The sequence below is a fragment of the Dipodomys spectabilis genome, unplaced genomic scaffold (assembly GCF_019054845.1).
Source record: "Dipodomys spectabilis isolate Male_0828 unplaced genomic scaffold, ASM1905484v1 ptg000294l, whole genome shotgun sequence".
In the NCBI taxonomy this organism is placed as follows: Eukaryota; Metazoa; Chordata; class Mammalia; order Rodentia; family Heteromyidae; genus Dipodomys; species Dipodomys spectabilis.
Window position 1 is genome coordinate 2163412 of NW_024870971.1, and position 22798 is coordinate 2186209.

At 36.3% G+C, this 22798-nt stretch overlaps 1 protein-coding gene across 1 annotated transcript; it reads right to left on the reverse strand.

The window, feature by feature from the left end:
• Window positions 1-1847: 1847 nt before the first annotated feature.
• Window positions 1848-2828, reverse strand: LOC122126952 (olfactory receptor 4K15-like). The gene has a single exon (XM_042701498.1). It carries the CDS (start codon window positions 2826-2828, stop codon window positions 1848-1850), a length of 981 nt encoding a protein of 326 aa, XP_042557432.1.
• Window positions 2829-22798: the final 19970 nt, after the last annotated feature.

The window sequence follows — 22798 nt, forward strand, 5'->3', positions numbered from 1 at the left end:
AAAAGAAATGCAAATCAAAACAACATTGAGATTCTACCTCACCCCAGTTAGAATGGCTATAATCAAGAACTCTAATAACAACAGAGGCTGGAGGGGATGTGGACAGAAGGGTACCTTACTGCATTGTTGGTGGGAGTGTAAACTTGTTCAAACACTTTGGAAAGCAGTATGGAGGTTCCTCAAAAGACTCCACATAGAGCTCCCCTTTGATCCAGCAATCTCACTTTGGGGCATTTACTCAAATGTTGACAAACAAGACCACACTAAAGCTACCAGCACGACTATGTTTATTGCAGCATTATTTACCATAGCTAATATATGGAACCAACCCAGATGCCCCTCAGTAGATGAATGGATCAAGAAAATGTAGTATATGTACACAATGGCATTCTATGCCTCCATCAGAAAGAATGACATTGCCCCATTTGTTAGGAAATGGAAGACTTGGAAAAACTTATATTAAGTGAGGTAAGCCAGGCCCAAAGAAACATAGGTCCCATGGTTTCCCTTATTTGCAATAACTAGTATATGTCTGAGTCAAGCAGGACAGTTCAGATAAGTTGATGTTAGTTGAAATTAACCCCAAGATAAGTAGTCAAACATTTTTGCTTTCATGCAATTGTTTCTAACATATTTATAAGATTATTTCTTTGTTGCTTTGTATGTCCCTCCCCCACGGTATAACCCCTGCTTTCACTGTATTTGATGTTGGTATAATTTGTGGAGGGGAAGGGGAAAAAAATCGTTTAACTAGGGATACAGGTGGAGCCACTGCAACAATGAGATGTACTAATTGTTATATGGAAAAACGGACTTTAAAACTTTGGCAGGGGCAAGGGTTGGGGGACGGAAATGGGGAGATAGGAAGGGATTGGAAGGGGAAACAAAGGAGGAGGCAACAATCCTTGAAAAGTAATGTTCTCATTGTCATGCCCATGTAATTGTAACCCCTCTGTACGGTATTTTCACAATAAAAAAAATAATCTTTTTAAATTTCAGATAATGGCAATTATACTTCTTTTTAATATTGTAACCATCACCCAACATTACATCTAATAATGAGATTAGAACACAGTAAGAAAAACATGGTAAAATCTTGATTGTAGTGTCAGTGGAGAAACCGACAATAGCTTTGTAGTGGCAAATTCTAAAAACGCTGGATCTTGTAAGTGATGATAAAGCAGTAAGTTCAAACACAGATATGAAGTCGAGTTCTACATTAGTCAATAAAGATTGAAATAATTTACCTCAGAAACTCTGAATATTATATGCTAGTAATAAGCTTAAATTTATACAACCAAATAAAACATTAACAAAATTTTCAAGTAACTAGTTCTCCATGAGCAGTATTTATTAAAAAAGTCAAACCGAGAGAGAATTTCTGAAAGTGATTAATCAAATACTCCATTCTGCATAACTTTTCAATTTTGCATTTTACTGATCTGTTAACACCTAATAGAATCATCCCATGTGTCATCAGTTAAAAATAGAATAACGAAATAAATTCTTAAGCATGGTATAACAAAAATTGTACATCATACTTTAAAAGTAATGAATCAATTATCTCTACAGTATACATAGGCCCACTTATTATGATTCCAAACTTGGTATTAAAGCATCATTGTTTTCAGGGAAAAGAGAATAAATGGGAGAACATTTTAAAAAGAGATAAATATACACCTGGAAAAGAGAATAAATTGTCAAAGTTTATTTTCTGATTTTTAATTTTAATAACTACTATTTAAATTCAAGTTACTCAGTGTTTCAATACATCAAAATTATTTGGGCTAAACTGAGAATAATTCCATTCAGAAATATCTAGAGATGATATTAAAATGGTAACAATATTATAAGTTAATTCTGTTTCCAGAAAAAAGAATATTTCTTAAAACTGCAGAAACCTGACCAGGCTTCAGATATCGACTCTTCAGTTTTGACATAGCTGCCTTCATTTCTTTGTTTCTTAGAGTGTAAATAACTGGGTTTAAAATGGGAGTAAAGATGGTATAGAATACAGCAAGCACCTTGTCAACTGAATAACCACTAAACGGCCACACATAGATGAAAATGCATGGTCCGAAGAATAGTACCACAACGGTGATGTGAGCAGTCAGTGTGGAGCGGGCCTTGGTCATGCTAGCAGAAGAGCGATTCCTCACTGTGATGAGTATTACAGTGTAGGAGACAACCAAGAGGAGAAAGGAACTCAACGAAAGAAAGCCACTGTCTGCAACTATTAGTAAGCTGACAACATAAGTATCTATGCAGGCTAGCTTTGTCACTAGAGGAAGGTCGCAGAAAAAACTGTCAACCTGATTAGGACCACAAAAAGGCAAGTTGACAGTGAATGCTAGCTGGCTGGTAGTGTGGATGAAGCCCACACACCATGGAACAAGTACAAGGATAATACACACTCGGCGGCTCATGATTGTCATATAGTGGAGAGGCTTGCATATTGCAACATAGCGGTCATAAGCCATGGATACGAGAATGACCATTTCACTGCCTGCAAATTGATGTACACAGAAAATCTGGACCAAGCAGGCTTCAAAAGAGATAGTCTTGTGTTCAACTAGAAAGTCAGCAATCATTTTTGGGGTAGCAAATGAGGCAACACATATATCTATGAAGGAGAGATTTGCAAGCAGAAAGTACATGGGGGTATGAAGGCGGGAGTCTGAGGTCACAGTTAGGATGATGAGAAAGTTGCCCAGTAGTATGGATAGGTAGAGTAGTGAGAATATGAGAAACAAAAATGGTTGAAGCTTCTTGGAACTGGAGAGTCCCAGCAACACAAATTCTGTTACCCGAGATTGATTCATTGACATTGCAAGCTTATTCCAAATTACCTGAACAGAAAAAAAAGATAGATCAATCAAAGAATTAAGAAGTGTTTCAATATCCAAGATTTATATCACTTTTTAGGAAATTTGATTATGACTCAAATGTAGGCATTGAATTTGCAAACCTCTCTATATTCAGACAGTGGCTAATAATCAAAATAAAATGAATAGTGCTAGATAATGTGCCAAACTACAAAAAGATAGATAGTTTGGCAGCAGTTAGTAGAAAAATACTGAGCAATTAAATCATTTATTATATAAATATAAGATGCTTAATTGGTGAAATGATAAATGAATGGTCATTTGAAATGTAATATAATCTACAAAGAAAATGTTATTTCTTCAGAAAATACAATATTAATTCAAGAAGAAATTTAAAAGTTCAGGAAGGGAATATGTAATCTCATGTAATAAATTTTGTGCCAATAATGTTACAAAGTGTCTTACCTAAGAAGAGAGACAGTCCATAAATCTTTAATTTAGTATGTGCTTATTAAAGCTTGTTGTGTTTTATATTCAGATCCAAGGTCCCAGAGAAAACACTGTAGTAACCCTAAGAACATAACCCATAAAACAGATTTGTTGATAAAATGGAAACAAGCACAACATTTGGGGGGTTTGGTTTGAACTTAGATGGGTTGTCTTCATGGAGCTGAGATAGGGCTGAGGCCCTTGATAGCAGGATAACAGCAGAGTTTTCAGGAAACTGAAAGACAAGACTAGGCAATAAAGTTAAAGAAAAGCTGAAGATAAATTTGAGATGTTGCCTGGAATTGAGCAAAATTGTTCTATAACTGCTGTTTATATAATGGAGGAAATGCATCTAAAAATCACAGCAACTTAAGAGACTAAGAATTAAAACCAATCCAACCTCACTGAAGATCACAAGTCCATCCCAGTTCCACACTGGAGGAAAGTGCAAGTTCCTCACATAACCTCCCAACATAATTCTTCATATTGTAAACAACTGCTACTCAGAAGATTCAATCCAGATTTTTTCTGTAAGTTTTTGTTTTCTGATCAAAGTTTGACTCAAATAGTTTAATTGAAAGCACTGCTTGTATTTTTAAGAAAATAACCATTAACAGACATTGGAATATCATTTGATTCTGGAAAGTCTTAGAAACATCAGAGTATTTACTTAGTTTGTCAGGTTAATATTTAAAGATAGTCATTTATCTTCCTTTTGCTAAATTTAATAGTTCAGAAAACTTTCTTTCTTCTTCAAATATACACTATATATCATGATCATTTATAGAATCAGACACTTCTTCTTGTAATAATAACATAATGATAAGACTGTAAAACAGGTAATGTGTGGGAGGCACACTTTTACTATAATTTAGTGTGCAAATCATTAGTTTACATTATTTTATCATGATTAAATCACATGACATTTTTTACCATATTAAATATTTTAAGTATATAATTCAGTAGTATTTTCACATTTCAGAATTTATTTCCTTTTTGAAGAAGTGAAAAGGTAAGCATGAATTTAAATTAAATTAAGATTATACTTAAATTGAGATTGAGATACTATAATTATTTAAATTAAGACAAACCCATTCCTGTGTAGTTAAAATTAATAAAGTACATGTTCTAAATTTAATTAATAATAAATTCATTCACTATTCTGCCTTGAGTAAAAAATATTTCTAAATTACAAGATTTGAAATATCTTGAACTAAAAATCAAGGCATGATATTTAAAGCTATCATTTTCATAGAGAGCATGTCTCCACTAAGATGTAGAACAACTTAGATTTTTTTTAAATTTCCAGGGGCTTATATATTTCTGGAATGTTAAATACCCTTTCAGGCATTCAGTTCCTGTTTACAGTGACTGATGAACATCAGAGGTTCATACCTATAATTCTAGCCTCTCCAGAGAATGATATCTAAAGATTGTAGTTCAAAGCAAGCTGAGGCAGGAAAGTCTGTGAGACTCTTATTCCAATTAACCACCCAAGAAAGCCAAAAGTGAAGCTGTGTCTCAAGTGATGGAGTGGTAGCCTTTATCTAAAAAACTCTAAGAAACAGTGCTCAAGGCAGTGAGTTCAAGTTCCAGGACTAGTACACACATGCACACACAAACACCAACACACACACACACACACACACACACACACACACACACACATTGGTTAAATATGTATCATCCTTAGATAACAGTTTGTCAATCTCTAGGTTTTATTTTTATTTATTTTTTTTGCCAGTCCTGGCACTTGAATTCAGGACCTTGACACTGTCCTTGACCTTCTTTTGCTCAAGGCTAGCACTTGAGCAACATTGCCACTTCTGGCCTTTCCTATTTGTGTTGTGCTGAGGAACTGAACCCAGCGCTTCATGCAAGCACTCAACCACTAAGCCACATTCCCAGGCCCAATCTCTAGGTTTTAAAAGTATACTTTTAAAGTCAACTAAATGTAAAATTCTTAAAGTATATAGACACCCTGATAGAAAGTATTAATGTAGGAACAAGTAAATGTATTCTGGTTTGTCAAATAAATTCAGATATCAATTACTGTTTACTGTCAAGTATTTAAACAACTTTCAATAGCAAATATGAGCCCTTAGACTGAGAAATGTAAATTAAAACTGGAGAAAAAATGCCTCTCTGCTTTCTCTGTGGAATTAATAACAGCTCTAGGAAAGCACAGTTGTTTCTGTATCCCATACCATAAAATATTAATACTCAACAAATAAACAATTTATTTTAGAACCCACCGAATGAAAACTAACAGCAGGGAATACAACCCTTACAGCATCTGAAGCATCCTTGTCCTCTGGACAGAGATGGAGGAAAACCCAGGAAAGTTCTGAGATTTGAATACTTGACATCAAGAGATTGTAGCAATGAGCATAAATGGTGACATATGTATGCATTTCCCATAACAGAAACTGACTGGAATGGTAACTTGGGGAGCAATTGATAAAGAGCAAGAGAAAGAAGGAGACATACAGAGTGAGACAAAGATAGAGAGAGAAACAAAAAATGAGAGAGAAAGAAAAGAGCAATAACCTGAAGTTTTATTTTATATTGGACAAAATATCAACATGAGATATTCTACGTGCAGATTATCCTATTTCCGTAAAAAACTAGTCTTACTTTATATAGTATCTATGTGGTTAATAACTTGGGGGAGGGCAGTACTGAAGTATGAACTCAGGATTCATACTGTGTAAGCAGGCACTCTACCACTTTAGCACATACCTCCAGCCCTACCTCCAAAATACCTAGTTAGAAATAATGTTGTCAATTTTCTTTAATCTAAATCCATTAAATAATTAGAATTAGTATACTCCCCCACATACTGTAAATATTAAAGATTTAATCAATATATTTTATTTGCCTCTAAATAATTAAGTTAAGCACATGCTAGTAAAGAACATTATTCTCCTACTTATAGCTTAGCAAATAAGGATAGATTACCCTCAAAACTATTTCATTTTTAAAATTTGAATTTCAGAAGGAGTTATCAAATAAGAACCTCTGGAACAAAGGTTCTTTAAGCTATTTATAACCAGATGTGGTAGCAACAAGACAGCAAGACTGTATATGAAAAATAAAATAACAAATAAAAAAGAGCTGGGAACATTGCCTGAGTAGCAGAGTTCTTGCATGAAGTGCATGAAGATCACGGAGATCTAATTTCGAGCAACAGTATTTAAAATTGTTTTAAAGGAAAGAAAAACAAAAAAGAGAAAAGTTATTTAAAATAAATTAGGTTATTCTCAGAACATCCAGAAACTTCTTGATTAATTACTTACTAACAGTGATCATCAGTCATGAAACTTTATCAGATCACAAAACATATCATGGGAAAATTATTCTTACTAATGAAGATGATTTTTGATATATAAGGAAATATAAACATACATAATTTTTCATATAATATAAAATATATTTGCTTTCATATAAGGCTGGAAATGAACACCAATAATACACAACAGTTGATCAGCCTAACTGTGAGAATAAATAAACCTTAATCACCATGTAAATATTCATTGAACAGAGAGCATTAAGAGGAGAGAACAGATGATGTTGAAATGCAATTTCCTCTATTGAATTCTAAATCTATTTCTATCAGGGTCCCTTAAAGCAAAAGGCCTAGAAGAGTTAAATTGACAGAGAACTGGAAAACAAATATTTGCATTTTCCAAATAGAAGTATCTTAGTTTGACTGAGACAACAATGAATTCTAGTGTGAATTTTCCAGTCTAGAAAACAGATTTCTCATTATTTCAGTGCACTAAACAAATAGGATATGTTCAAAATGCAAGGCAATATTTGTACATTCTAGTAAATCTCCCAGTCTTTGTACCTGTAATTCTTCTAAACTGCCATTCATCTGGGAAGTTTCAGATTGGGTAAATTTTCTATGTACCTGAAACATCTTATCTGGCTGTGCCAGAGTAATCCTCCAGGAACTAATCTGAAATAGTAAGAATTGTACTTCTTTTTCAAGCATAACATTTCAGTTTATATAAAAGATGTAATAGAAAGCCTTCCATGTTAAAGCCAGGGAATTTACCTCATGGGAGAAATGACAAATCATCTTTAGAGATCTGTGAGGTCACTTTTCAGTGGGGATAATTATAAATGCCATTCTTTCAGAGTTAAAATAGAAAGAAAACTTTTTGTCAACGTGTTGATATGTCTGAAAGCAAAGTATTACCTAACTCCAATGATAGTGGGAAATTTTTCACTCCCATATCTGCTATATGATCTCGAGGCTGTTTTCTCAAATCACAAGGAACCTGTTATTTCAAAGATAGGCTAAACTATTTCAGTATTCAACTGGTTTTCTTATCTATGGCTTAATAGATATTGACTGTTTGAATATGTTCATTGAAGAAATATATATTTGTAACCTTCATTCAAAAAAGCAAACAAACCAGAAAAAAAACAAAACACAACAACTCCCTTGTTTCCAAGAGGGACTTCATTTCAATTAGTCATACGAAGCAGAAAAAAACAGTGCTGGAGGGATATCAATACCAAATTTCAAACTCTACTACAAAGACATAGCAATCAATACAGCTTGGTACTGGCACAAGAACAGACCTGAGGACCAATGGAATACAACTGAAGACCCAGAAATGAGCGCACAGACCTATAGCCACCTAATCTTCGATAAGGGAGCTAAAAAATAGAATGGAAGAAAGACAGCCTCTTCAGTAAATGGTGCTGGCAAAATTGGTTAAACACCTGTAGAAAACTAAAGCTAGATCCTTATATATCACGCTGCACCAAAATCAGCTCCAAATGGATCAAAGGCCTTGAAGTCAAAGCAGACACTGAAAACATTACAGAAAGGAAAGAGAAAAACTTTAGGACTCCTTGGCACAGGGTGAAATTTTCTTAATGGAGACCCAGAAACACACCAAATCAAAGAAAGGTTGGACAATGGGATTACATAAAACTGCAGAGCTTCTGCATGATAAAGGACATAGCTAGCAAAATTAATAGAAAGCCCATGGATTGGGAAAAGATTAAACATACAATGGACAAGGGTCTCATATCTAAAAAGTACTTAGAACTCAAAAAATTAAATCCCACAACAACAAATCCTCAAAGAAACAACTGCCCAATAAATAAGTTGGCTAAAGACTTAAAGAGAAACTTCTCTGAAGAGGAAATAAAAATAGGCAATAGACATATGAAGAAATGCTCAACCTCTTTAGCCATAAAAGAAATGCTAACCAAAACAAAGGAGGAGGCTACAATGCTTGATAAGAAATGCACTCATTATCTTGCCCATGTAATTGTAACCCCTCTGTACAGTATCTTCACAATAAAAAAAATGAGATTCCACCTCACACCAGTTAGAATGGCTATACTCAAGAAATCTAATAATAATAGATGCTAGAGGGGATGTGGCCCAAAGGGAACTCTACTGCATTGTTGGTGTGAGTGTAAACTTGTTCAATCATTCTGGAAAGCAGTATGGAGGTTCCTCAAAACACTCCACATAGAGCTCCTCTATGACCCAGCAATCCCACTTTTGGGATTTACCCAAATGATCACAAACAAGTCCATTTCACTTAGCCTCATCTCATATGGTCATATGTACCTAGCTTTTGACCATTTCTACTTGTTCTAGACATATACTGGTTATTGCAAATAGAGAAACCATGAAACCTATGTTTCTTTGGGCCTGGCTGAATTCACTTAATTTAAATTTTTTCCAAGTCTTTCCATTTCCTAACAAATGGGGTGATGTCATTCTGTCTAACTGAGGCATGGAATTCTATGCCTCTGATAAATAATGCTGCGATGAATGTAGTTGTGCTGGTAGCTTTAGTGTGGCCTTGTTTATGATCATTTGGGTAAATGCCCGGGAATGAGTTTGCTAGATCACTGGGGAATTCTACGTTTAGTCTTTTGAGGAACCTCCATACTGCTTTTCACAGTGGTTGAACCAATGTACATTCCCACCAACAGTATAGTAGCATTCCCTTTTGGTCTCATCTCCACCAGCATCTGTTGTTATTAGATTTCTTGATAATGACCAGTCTACCTGGGGTGAGGTAGAACCTCAATGTAGTTTTGATTTCATTTCTTTTATTGTCAGAGGTGTTGAACATTTCTTCATGTGTCTATTGATTATTCTTATTTCTTCTTCAAAGAAGTCTTTTTATTTCCTTAGCCCACTTGTTGATAGGGTTGTTTCTTTGGGGATGTGTTATTGGGGGTTATACTTTTTTGAGCTTTAGGTATATTTTTGACATGAGACGCTTGTCTCCCAATCAGTGGGCATTCTATTTATCTTGCTACCTTTGTCTTTTGCCATGTAAAAGCTCTGTGGTTTAATACAATCTCATTTATCCTGCCTTTCTTTGATTGTTGTGTTTCTGGATCTTTATATAGGAAGTTTAGACTTGTGCCAAGGAGCCCTAATACGTTCCCTATCCCTTCCTATAATGTTTTCAGAGTATTTGCTTTTACCTCAAGTTCTTTGATCCTTTTGGAGTTAATTCGGGTGCAGGGTGATATATAAGGATTTAACTTCAGTTATTTACATGTGAATAGCCAATTCTGCCAGCACCATTTGTTTAAAAGGCTTACCGAAGAATAAGTGGCCATAAGTCAGTGGTATCATTTCTAGGTCTTCAAATCTATTCCATTGGTCTTCAGGCCTATTTCTGTGCCAGTACTAAGTTGTTTTCATAAAGACAGCTTTATAATAACATTTGAAACTTGGTATTGATGTTCCCCCAGCACAGTTCTTCCTGCTAAGGATTGTTTTTGCTATTCAGGGTCTTCTATTATTTCATATGAATTTTTGGATTTCTTCTATTTCATTAAAGAGTGTTGTTGGGATGTTGATGGGCATTGCATTGAATTTGTAGACTGCTTTGGGCAGTATTGCCGATTTCACAATGCCAGTCATTACAATCCAGGAGCATAGGAGGTTTTACCATTTCCTTAAATCTAGTTTCATTTCATTTTCCAGGATTTTAAAGTTTTCATCATAGAAGTCTTTAACCTTTTTGCTTAAGTTAATCTTTAGGTATTTTTTTTTTGAGGCTATTACAAAATCAGTTGCTTTTTTGATTTCAGACTCCCTCTTCTCATTGTTGGCATACAACTAATAGGAGAGCCAAAATTACCAGATAGAAGAAAGAGGGTTTCGAACAAATGGTGCTCGCAGAATGAGCTATACATGTATATAAATCCCTGGGGATACAGAAAAGCTACTGATTTTTGTGGTTTAATTTTTTGTGTGAAAATACCGTACACAGGGGTTACAATTACATGAGCAAGGTAATGAGTACATTTCTTTTTTTTTAATTTTTATTTTTATTTTTTGTGAACATACTGTACAGAGGGGTTACAATTACATGAGCAAGATAATGAGTACATTTCTTATCAAGAATTGCAGCCTCCTCCTTTGTTTAACCTTCACATCACTTCCCAGCCTCCCCACGCCCTCCGACCAAGACACCCCGACCCCCCTGTCACCACAGTTGTAAAGTTCGTTTTTGATATGACAACTTGTACTTTTCATAGTTGCATCGGGTTCACCTGTATCCTTAAACGACTTGTTTTTTCCCATCTCCTCCACAAATTACACCGACATCAAATATAGTGAAAGCAGGGGTTATACTGTGGGGAGGGAAATACAAAAGTACAAAGAAATAATCTTATAAATGAGTTAGAAGCAAATGCATGAAAGAAAAAACATTTAAATACATATCTAAGGGTTCATTTTCCTAACATCACATTATCTGACCTTTCATGCTTGATTCATAAATATACTAGATATTGCAAATAAGGGAAACCATGGGACCTATGTTTCTTTGGGCTTGACTTACTTCACTTAATATAATTTTTTCCAAGTTTTTCCACTTCCTAACAAATGGGGCAATGTCATTCTTTTTGATGGAGACATAGAATTCCATGGTGTATATATACCACATTTTCTTGATCCATTCATCTACTGAGGGGCATCTGGGTTGGTTCCATATCTTAGCTATGGTAAATAATGCTGCAATAGACATAGTTGTGCAGGTAGCTTTAGTGTGGTCTTGTTTGTAAATATTTGGGTAAATCCCCACAAGTGGGTTTGCTGGGTCATAGGGGAGCTCTATGTGAAGGCTTTTGAGGAACCTCCATACTGCTTTCCAAAGTGGTTGAACAAGGTTACACTCCCACCAACAATGAAGAAAGGTTCCCTTCTGTCCACATTCCATCCAGCATCAGTTGTTGTTAGAGTTCTTGATTATAGCCATTCTAACTGGGGTGAGGTGCTATCTCAATGTTGTTTTGATTTGCATTTCTTTTATGCTAGGGAGGTTGAGCATTTCTTCATGTGTCTATTGGCCATCCTTCTTTCTTCTTCAGAGAAGTTTCTCTTCAAGTCTTTAGCCCACTTATTTATTGTTTCTTTGGGGATTTGTTGTTGGGGTATTTAATTTTTTGAGTTCCAAGTATATTTTAGATATGAGACCCTTGTCCATTGTATAGCTAGTGAAGATCTTCTCCCAATCTGTGGGCTTTCTATTGATCTTGCTAGCTATGTCCTTTGCCAAGCAGAAGCACTGCAACTTCATGCAATCCCATGTGTCCAACCTTTCTTTGATTTGTTGTGTTTCCGGGTCTCTATTAAGAAAATTTCGGCCTGAGCCAAGGAGGCCTAGGGTTTCTCCTATTCCATCCTGTAATGTTTTCAGAGTGTCTGCTTTGACTCCCAGGTCTTTGATCCATTTGGAGTAGATTCTGGTGCAGGGTGATATATAAGGATCTAGCTTTAGTTTTCTACAAGTAGATAGCCAATTTTGCCAGCACCATTTACTGAAGAGGCTGTCTTTTTCCATTCTATTATTTTAGCTCCCTTATCGAAGATTAGTTGGCTATAGGTCTGTAGTTTGATTTCTGGGTTTTCAATTTTATTCCAATGGTCCTGAGGTCTGTTCTTACGCCAGTACCAAGCTGTTTTGATTACTCTGGCTTCGTAGTAGAGTTTGAAATTTGGTATTGATATTCCTCCAGCAGTGTTCTTTCCGTTGAGGAGTGTTTTTGCTATTCGGGGTCTTTTATTGTTCCATATGAATTTTTGGATTGCCTCTTCTATTTCCTTAAAGAATGAGGTTGGAATTTTCATAGGTATCGCACTGAATTTGTAGATAGCCTTGGGAAGTATTGCCATTTTCATGATGCTAATCTTTCCAATCCAGGAGCATGGGAGGTTTTGCCATTTTCTAAGTTCTGTTTTGATTTCCTTTGTCAAGATTTTAAAGTTTTCATCACAGAGGTCCTTCACTTCTTTGACTAAGTTAATTCCTAGGTATTTTATTTTTGGAGGGGCTATTACAAATGGAGTTACTTTCCTAATTTCAGCCACACTTTTCTCATTGTTGGCATACAGAAAAGCCATTGATTTTGGGGGTTAATTTTATACCCTGCTACTTTGCCAAAGTTTTGAATCAGCTTGAGTAATTTGGGAGTGGAGTCTATGGGATTCTTTAAATATAAGATCATGTCATCTGCAAAGAGGGAGAGTTTTATTTCTTCTTTCCCTATTTGGATCCCCTTTATGTTTGCATCTTGTCTTATTGCTGTAGCTAGGCCTTCTCATACTAGATTGAAGAGAAGTGGAGAGAGTGGACATCCTTGTCTTGTTCCTGAGTTAAGAGGAAATGGCTTAAGTTTTTCACCATTGAGTATAATGCTGGCTGTAGGTTTGTCATATACAGCCTTTATTGTATTGAGGAATGTTCCATGGATTCCTAATTTTTCCAAAACCTTCATCATAAAGGGGTGTTGGATTTTGTCGAATGCTTTTTCTGCATCTATTGAGATAACCATGTGGTTCTTTTTCTTGCTCCTGCTGATGTGATGGATAATATTAATTGATTTGTGTATATTGAACCAGCTTTGCATCCCTGAAATGATTCCTGTTTGATCGTCGTGTATGATTTTTTGGATGAATTGTTGAAGTCGATTGGCCAAAATTTTGTTGAGAAGTTTTGCATCAATGTTCATCAAAGAAATGGGTCTATAGTTCTCTTTCTTTGATGAGTCCCTGCCTGGTTTTGGGATGAGGGTTATGATGGCTTCATAGAATGTGTTCGGTAGTGGGCTTTCTCTTTCAATTTCATTGAAGAGTTGGAGGAGTATTGGTGTGAGCTCTGCTTTGAAGGCTTTGTACAATTCTGCTGTAAAACCATCTGATCCTGGACTTTTCTTAGCTGGGAAGTCTCTTATTGCTGTTTCTATTTCAATGCTTGATATGGGCCTGTTAAGATGGTGTAACTCATCTTGGATTAGTTTTGGCATGGCAATATTTGCTGGGAAAAGGTCCATTTCTGTCAAGTTCTCAAACTTATTAGCATAAAGTTTGAGAAGTATTCCCTTATAATGTTCTGAATCTTGGTTGTTTCCGTGATGATGTTTCCATTCTCATCTCTAAGTTTATGTCTTTGGGTGTGTTCTCTTCTTTTTCTGATAAGAATTGCTAAGGGTCTGTCAATTTTGTTAATTTTTTCGAAGACCCAACTCTTTGTTCTGTTGATTCTTTCTATAGTTTTTTTGGATTCTAATTCATTTAATTCTGATTTAATTTTAATTACTTCTTTCCGTCTACTGGATTGGGGTTTATCTTGCTGCTCTTTTTCAAGGAGGTTCAGATGTCTCATTAAATTGTTGGTTTCCTATCTCTCCAATTTGTTGATGTAAGAGCTCAGAGCTATAAACTTGCCTCTGAGTACTGCCTTTGCTGTGTCCCAGAGATGCTGGTAATTTGTGTGCTCATTTTTGTTGACTAGCATGAACATTTGAATTTCCTTTCTTCCATGACCCATTCGTGATTCAGCAGTGTGTTGTTCAGCCTCCATGTGTTACCAGACTTTCTTTGGTGGCTTTTGGTGTTGAATTCTAATTTTATTCCCTTGTGTTCAGAGAGAATTCAAGGTATAACATCAATGTTTCTGAATTTGACAAGTTTGTTTTGTGGCCTATAATGTGGTCTATTTTAGAAAATGTTTCAAGAGCTGCTGCGAAAAATGTGTATTCTGATGTTGCTGGGTGAAATATTCGGTAGATGTCTGTTAAATCTAGTTGATCTAGGCAGCTGTTTAGATCTGCGGTTTCTCTGTTGAATTTTTGCCGAGTTGATCTATCTAGTGGGAAGAGTGGTGTGTTAAAATCCCCAACAATTAATGCCTTTGGATCTATGTGGGATTTAAGGGAAAGCAGTGTTTCTTGGATAAATTTGGGTGCTCCGTTTTTTGGCGAATAGATATTTAGAATTGTAATATCCTCCTGAAGGAGAGATCCCTTAATTAGTATGTAGTGACCTTCTTTATCTCTTCTCACGAATTTTAATTTGAAGTCTATTTTATCTGATATTAGGATTGCAACAACCGCCTGTTTATGGGGGCCGTTTGCTTGGTAGATTTTGCTCCAGCCTTTAGCATTGAAAATGTGTTTGTTTTTATGGGCAAGATGTGACTCCTGAAGGCAGCAGATAGAAGGATCTTGTGTTTTAATCCAACTAGACAGTCTATGTTGCTTAATTGGAGAGTTAATTCCGTTAATTTTAAGAGATTGGACTGAGGGGTATTTCGGAGTTCCTGCCATGTTATCCACCTTCTTGGGGGTTGTGAACACTGGGTTCTTCCTATGGTTCTTGGATTCTCAATTTGGGTGCAGTTTCTTGGCCTTTATTGTGGTCTTGTTTGTGTCCTATGTGTAGGACATCTTTAAGAATCTTTTGTAGGGCTGGTTTGGTGGAGATGTATTGTTTCAATTTTTCTTTGCTATGGAGGGTTTTTATTTGGCCTTCAGTTATGAGAGTTTAGCTGGGTACAGTATTCTTGGTTGATAATTGTTTGGTTTAGGGCTTGGCATACATAATTCCAGGCTCTTCTTGCTTTGATTGTCTCTGCTGAGAAATCTGAGGTTTTTCAAATTGGTTTATCTTTATTGGTGATTAATCTTTTCTCCTTCACACCTTTAAGGATCTTTTCCTTGGTCTGAGTTGATCCTGTGTGGATTATAGTGTGACAGTGGGATGTGCTATTCTGATCTGGTCTATTTGGAGTTCTAAAAGCTTCTTGTGTCTGAATAGGCCTATCTTTTTACATGTTTAGGAAGTTCTCTGCTAGGATCCTGTTAAACAAATTTCCTAGACCATTAACTTCTGTTTCTAGGTGCTCCTCTACACCCATTATCCTTAGATTAGGCCTTCTGATGGTGTCTTCCAAGTGTTGGATAGATCTATCATATTTCTTGGACTTGTCTTGGATGGTTGTATGTTCTTTCTCTATAATATCTAGGCTATCTTCAATCCCTGAGATTCGATCTTCTACATGGTCTAACCTGCTGTCAAGACTTTCTACACTGTTTTTTTATTTCTTTTCCTTCTAATTGGTCAGCTTTGATGGCTTCAAATTCTTTGTTGAAGCTTTGTTTTAAATCTTGTATGGACTTCTTTACTTCCTTAATTTGGTATTCAGTGTTTATTCTCAAATCACTTAGTTGATTGGTTATGGTTTCCTTGGACTCCCATTCCTTCTGTTGGGTTCCATTCAGCATTCCCTTTGTGGTCTCCCTGACTTCTTTCAGCTCTTTGTTAATGGAGTCCATGAATGCGTTTAGTGATCTTTGTGTATTCTCATCCTGCTCTCTCAATTCCTGTATTACTCTTTCCTTAGCTTCCTCCCATTCATGCCATTCTTGTAGTTCCTTTGAGTGTTCTCAGCCTGTTCACGCCATTCCTGCCTTTCTTTTTGAGTATTCTCAAGCTGCTCACCCAAATCCTGTATCAGTTTTTGAGTAGCTTCCTCACACTCATGATATTCCTGTATAAACCTTTGAATTGCCTCCTCTCTCTCCTTCTCACGCTCATACAGAGTCCTTTGTAGGTTTTCAATCTTTTCCTGCATTGATCTTTTGTTTGCCTCCTCTCTCTCCCTATCATGCTCATACAGAGTTCTTTGTATGTTTTCAATCTTTTCATTTATCATGTTTGCCAGCAGTGTTTGTAGAGCTATTTGGGACCTCTCCTCTGGATTATTCATTATCTGTTCTGTCCCCTGATTATCATGAGTGGGAGTGGAGATACCCAGACTTGCCATTTTTCTTGTGGTTTTCTGGCTTACTCTGCCCATTTGGGATGAAAGTAACACCAGTTTTGTGCTAGAACCCTAACTTAAGGCTAGCATCAACCAAAGTCTGAATTTGCACAGTCAATAGTCTGCAGATACAATTGAGTTCAACAGATACCTCTATTCAACATCAAACATCTATATATTAATGGGCTACGAACCACAAAGAGGAATTTGGTAAACCAGAAATTATTAGGGTTAGGGAGAGATGTGGGTAAAAAATAGGAATAGAGTGATGTGGGAAGGTACAGGGAGAGTTAACTTAACTAAGTCCTAGTCTCAAAGCACGAAATAGGTTGGATAGGATGAAAGTAGAGAGAGAGAAAACAAGAAGAAAGAGAAAGAGGAAAAAAGAAACCAGAAAAAATAGAAAAATAAAAATTAATAATATGCAGAACGAGAACAAACTATTCAAAGAACGTGAATATAATGAGAGAATGGGAGGGATATAAAGGAGATGTGAAAAACTTAAAAATAAAAATACTTAAAATATTATATAGGTATAAAGAGGTAGTACTGCTATTAAGGAATTTAACTCTCAGAAGTTTTGAATTGAGTAATACATTTGTGGATTAAGTGTGTACACAATGGGGGATATGGCCTAATAGTCAACTACAGGTTTATCTGAGGATGTGCAGAACAACAATTTAGCCCCATAAAGAAGAACAAAAGAGAGGAAAAGCTGGCAAGGATAAGGAAGAAGGAAAAAAGGATCAGAAGTTCAGTTGAGCTAAGCAAAAAAACAAAAAGAAAAATTTTTTAAAGAAAAAAAAAAGAAAGAAAGAAAAATGCACACATGCATGTATCCCTAAAATAAAGATTATAAGGGGAAAAAAAAGTTACTAGAAAACAATTTTTTTCAAAAAAGTAAAAAATTAAAAATTAGAAAAAGTTTTAGAAAAGAAAAATGCTCTGCTTTACCCAGGATTTTGCAATCTTCCTCCCAGGTTAGTTCAATGGGAGGGAGATCTGCTTTGAGTATCACAAAAGAGGGAGATGGCTTTTTCCTCAAGTTTGGAGATGCTGAGAAGAGGCTAGGTTCTGGGTAGAGTTGAGGCCTTTCAGCAAACAGTAGCTTTTCCTGGGGGCTAGTTTGTGAGAAACTCACAGAACCCAGCCTGGAGCCACTCTCAGGGTTTCTGTTTACTGATGTCGAGGCTGCTAATGGAAGGGGCAGCCTCTGGCTCTGATTACCCAATGAAGAAAGCCACTCCTAGGGCTGGTGCCCGAACTGGGTGACTTTTCCCTGGGTGGAGCTGAGTCTGGCAAGTCACACCGTTAAGTTCTTGTGACCTGCTAAATGACCCTAGTTTTATTCCAAGGCCTGAGTTGGAGCTAGCAGCTCCACCGAGCATTGTCGGTATCCAAGATGGAGATCTCAGGTAGTGGGGTGGGGAGGGGTGGCCTTCCATCCTTTGCTCCCTGAGAAGTAGTGAGGATGTCAGGCTTCTACTCATGCCAAGTCTTGGTTCCTAGGTCGTCTCTGGTCTGCGAACTGCAGGATGAAGATGTCTGCTCCTTGTCAGTTCTTGCTGGTGTTGAGTAGAATTCACTCACCCGCCACGACTGGCTCTTTTGTCCCAGACTCTCTCTGTTTCAGGTATGGCGTCTGCGGCTGCTGTTGCCGCCGTCACTGTCTCTGCCTCCGCCGTCGCTGTTGCTGCTGCCGCCATCGCTGTCGCTGCCGCCATAGCGGCAGCTGCTGGCAAGAGCTCTGTCTCCTTGCCTGGATTTTCCCTCTCTGGCCTAACTCTCTGTCCTGTGATGGCACAGTTGGTGTGATTCTCTGGCTTAGGACTGTTCACTGGAACTCTAAAACTGCTTTCTATGCGAGAGCTTGTTTTGCCTCAAGCTTCTCCTCCGCCATCTTCCCGGAACTATGAGTACATTTCTTATCAAGCATTGTTGCCTCCTCCTTTGTTTCCCATTACCATCCCTTTCCTTCTTGCACCCTCATGACCCCACTCCCAAGCCAAAGTTGTAAAGTTCCTTTTTTGACATAACGTCTTGTACATCTCATTGCTCCAATGGGTTCACCTGTATCTCTATTTAAACAATTTGTTTTTTTCCTTCCCCTCCACAAATTATACCAATATCAAATACAGTAAAAACAGAGGCTATACCGTGGGGGAGGGACATACAAAGCAACAAAGAAATATCTTATAAATATGTTAGAAACAATAGCAAGAAAGAAAAAACATTTGAGTCTTTAGTTTCTGCATGGCAAAGGACATAGCTAGCAAGATCAATAGAAATCCCATGGATTGGGAGAAGATCTGCACTAGCTATACAACAGACAAGGGTCTCATATCTAAAATATATATGGAACTCAAAAAATTAAATCCCCCAACAACAAATACTCAAAGAAACAACTGCCCAATAAATGAGTGGGCTAAAGACTTACAGAGAAAGTTCTCTGAAATGGAAAGAAGTATAGCCCATAGACACATGCAGAAGTGCTCAACCTCTCTAGCCATAAAAGAAATGCAAATCAAAACAACATTGAGATATCACCTCACCCCAGTTAGAATGGCAAAAATCAAGAACTCTAATAACAACAGATGCTGGAAGGGATGTAGACAGAAGTGAATCCTACTTCATTGTTAGTGGAAGTGTAAACTTGTTCAACCACTTTGGAAAGCAGTATGGAGGTACTTCAAAAGACTCCATATAGAGCTCCCCTATGACACAGCCATCCCACTTTTGGATATTTACCCGAATGATCACAAAAAAAGACCATACTAAAGCTTCCAGCACAGCTATGTTTATTGCAGCATTATTTACCATAGCTAAGATATGGAACCAACCCAGATGCCCCTCAGTAGATGAATGTATCAAGAAAATGTGGTATATACACAATGGAATTTTATGCCTCCATCAGAAAGAATGACATTGCCCCATTTATCAGGAAATGGAAAGACTTGGAAAAAATTGAATTAAATGAATTCAGCCATGCCCAAAGAAACATAGGTCCCATGGTTTCCCTTATTTGCAATAACTAGTATATGTCTGAGACATGCAGAAACGGTCAGATAAGTTTGTGGTTTAATTTTATACCCTGTTACTTTGTCTAAGTTTTGGATCAGTTCAAATAACTTGGAAGAGGAGTCTATACAGGATAATTTTATCTGCAAAGAAGACTTTTTACTTCTTTAACTTTTTGGATCCCTTTTCTGTTTGTCTGTTGCCTTACTGCTTGGGCTAGGAATTCCAGCATTACATTGAAGATGAATAGGGAGAGCAGACATCCTTGTCTCATTCCTGATTTTAGAGGAAATTGTTTAACTTTTCAACATTAAATATAATGCTAGCTGTACATGAGAAGCCACATTTTTCAGAGGTCGAATTTGTAGTCTTTATTAGGAAGATGGGGGTGCAAGTAGATTCTTGTCTCAAAGATCTGCAGCCCCAAATCAAGTGTGAACAAAGCTTTTAGAAAACAAAATCTACATGCTTGGAGTAGAGACCAAGGCTTAAAAAAGCAGACCTTATGTGAGACTAGTCTAATGCAAGCAGAACTTCCATCTAAGGAAGTAGCTCAGAGGTCAGCTTAAACTTGCCATATTAAGGGGATATTCAGAGGCAAGAGAATAAAACTGTTTAGGGAGATAATCTAGGCAGAAAAGGGAATAAAACTGTTTAGGGAGATAATCTAGGCAGAATCAGAGTATTCTCTGTATCAAAGCGTACCTAGGATAAAAAAGCATGACATCTGAAATTCAATAAATGATATCTCTTACCTCTAGGATTTTTAGAGCTAGATGGAAATCCCGCTCCATCCAACCAGGCATCAGGATGTTTGCAAAGACAAGGCATATGGTTTTGACCCAGCCTCTTTACTTCAAATGCATAAATAACATTTTAAACTATATATTTCTGACAGCATACAAAACCTCAATTATAAATTCTCATCTACAAAGGTAGTGAAGACAGCTTTGTACCATTCAACAAACTCAGCTATCTGTATATTTCCTAATAAGTTTCACACTCATGCAGACAGATACACAACTGTTGCAGTTACAACATTTAAAAAGAAGGCACCATAGGAATAATCTACAAGTCCATATACTGAATACTAATACTAAAAAGAAAATAATCTTCAATAGAACAAAATACTCAACAATGAGAAGTAATGTTAGATTTCATGTGTGAAAATTTAGAGATTTTTTTAAAAACCATAGATATGAGGGGAAAATAATGACACACTTGTTAGACTTCATGTGTCTGAATCAAAAATGTATATACTTTATTAAATTTAATAAAACACAAATGGAAGGTAATAGAAGAAGGGAAGCTAGAGAAGGCAAAATGTTGTAATAACTGATGTGAGCCCAGCATTGGCAACATTAAGATACTACTGGAGATGTAGAGGAGTCATGGTAAAATGCTCATGTTTTCTTTTTATTTGAATTAACTTTAGAAATTATTGAAATGTGCATTCGTTTCTCTTTATCTGGAACTTTTAAAGAAGGGGTTCTCATAATTTTATTTATGATATACTATCAATAGAAAAACATGACTACATATTTTTCTAATTCATGTAGTTATATAAAAAACTTTTTCATAGACAGAGTTTCTCTATATAGACTACGCCAGCCTCAGACTAGTAGTCCTCCTGTCTCAGCCTCTTGAGTGTTGTCACTTCAAACATGTAAGACTATACCTGAATCTGAATAAAATATTTAACTGCAAAGGCAAACTATCAAAACTATAAACTTGCAAATAAGAAAAACATAAAAAGATGTTGTGGAATACTGCTGGAATGAAAAATCCTTCTCATTTTATTTTTTAAAATAGTTTGTTGAGTATTGGTGTTAGTTCTTGAAAGGTCTAATGAAATTCAGAGGTGAATGAATACAGCTCTGGGCTTTTTTTTCTTGGGAAATTCTTTGTAACAGATATGATCTTGATATAAATCTCTTCATGCTTTTTATCCTCTTGATTTAATTTTAATTTGTTTTGTGTGTCAATAAATCTATTTCTTCTTGATTTTCCTGTTGGGATATACATTTCAAAATATTCCCTAGTGCTCTTTTGAATTCTATTGGTATTTGTTGTAATATACACTTATTAACTCTGATTTTAAAGTTGTATCTTCTCTTCTTTTTATTTGAGTTAAAGTTTCATCGTTTTTGTCCATTGTGGTGCTTGTACTCAGGACCTTGGCGCTGTGTCTGAGCTCTTTCACTCAAGGCTAGTACTCTACTTTGAGCCACACCTCCACTTCCAATTTTCTGGTGATTATTTGGAGATAAGAATCTCACAGGCTTTCTTTCCCAGGGTGGCTTTGACCCACAATTCTCAGATCTCAGCCTCCTGAGTAGATAGCATTACAGGCATGAGTCATCAGCACTGAGATGTCAATCTTTATTATCTTTCTGAAATAGCAGTTCTTTGTTTAACTAATTCTTAGAACTTCTATCTACTAATTTTGAAATTGGCTTGCTCCTGTTTATCTAAGTGCTAGAGTTATCTCCTTAGGTTGTTTATTTGGGATTTCTGATTTTCTGACATAAGCACTCAAGGATATAAACTTGCATTCTATTAATGACTAGGCTGTGTCTCAAAGGCTTTCTTTTTATATTATTTATATATTATTCCATTCTGCTTGGTCAGATACAGGGAACTACTTTGGTTTTGTAATTTTTTTTTGTCGGCCATGGGGCTTGAACTCTGGGCCTGGGCATTGTCCCTCAGCTCTTTAGCTCAAGGCTAGCACTTGAGCCACAGCACCACTTCCGGTTTTCTGAGTGGTTTATTGGAGATAACAGTCTCACAGTCTTTCCTGCCTGGGCTGGCTTTGAACCGGAGACCTCAGTTCTCAGCCTCCTGAGTAGTTAGGATTATAGGCATGAGCCACTGATGCCTGGCTGGTTTTGTAGTGTTTTATGAGATTCACTTTATGGACTAAGATATGACCTATTTTGGAGAGAGTTTCATAAGCTGCTGAGAAGAATGTAAAATCTTTTGCTATCAAATAAAATATTCTGTAGATATCTGTTAAGTCTATTTCATTGATTGTATTTTTTTAGTTCTAGTCAATTCATACTGTTTTAATTTTAGTAGTAGAATAAATTCATTGATATTTCTGTCGGAATGCTTTATATACTGTGAGGGTGGAATATTGGAATGATTCCGTATATGTCAACTCATCTGATTCTTTATGTTCAGTAAGTTGTTTTATAAACTTGAGCATATTAATATTGGATGTGTGTGTGGGGGTATCTTCTTGATGAATTACCTTTATAAATATGTAGTTGTCTTTCTTATATCATCTAAAATAATTTTGCTTGGATCAAAAAAGTGGCACATTTTCCTTATATGTGAAAACTACATCTA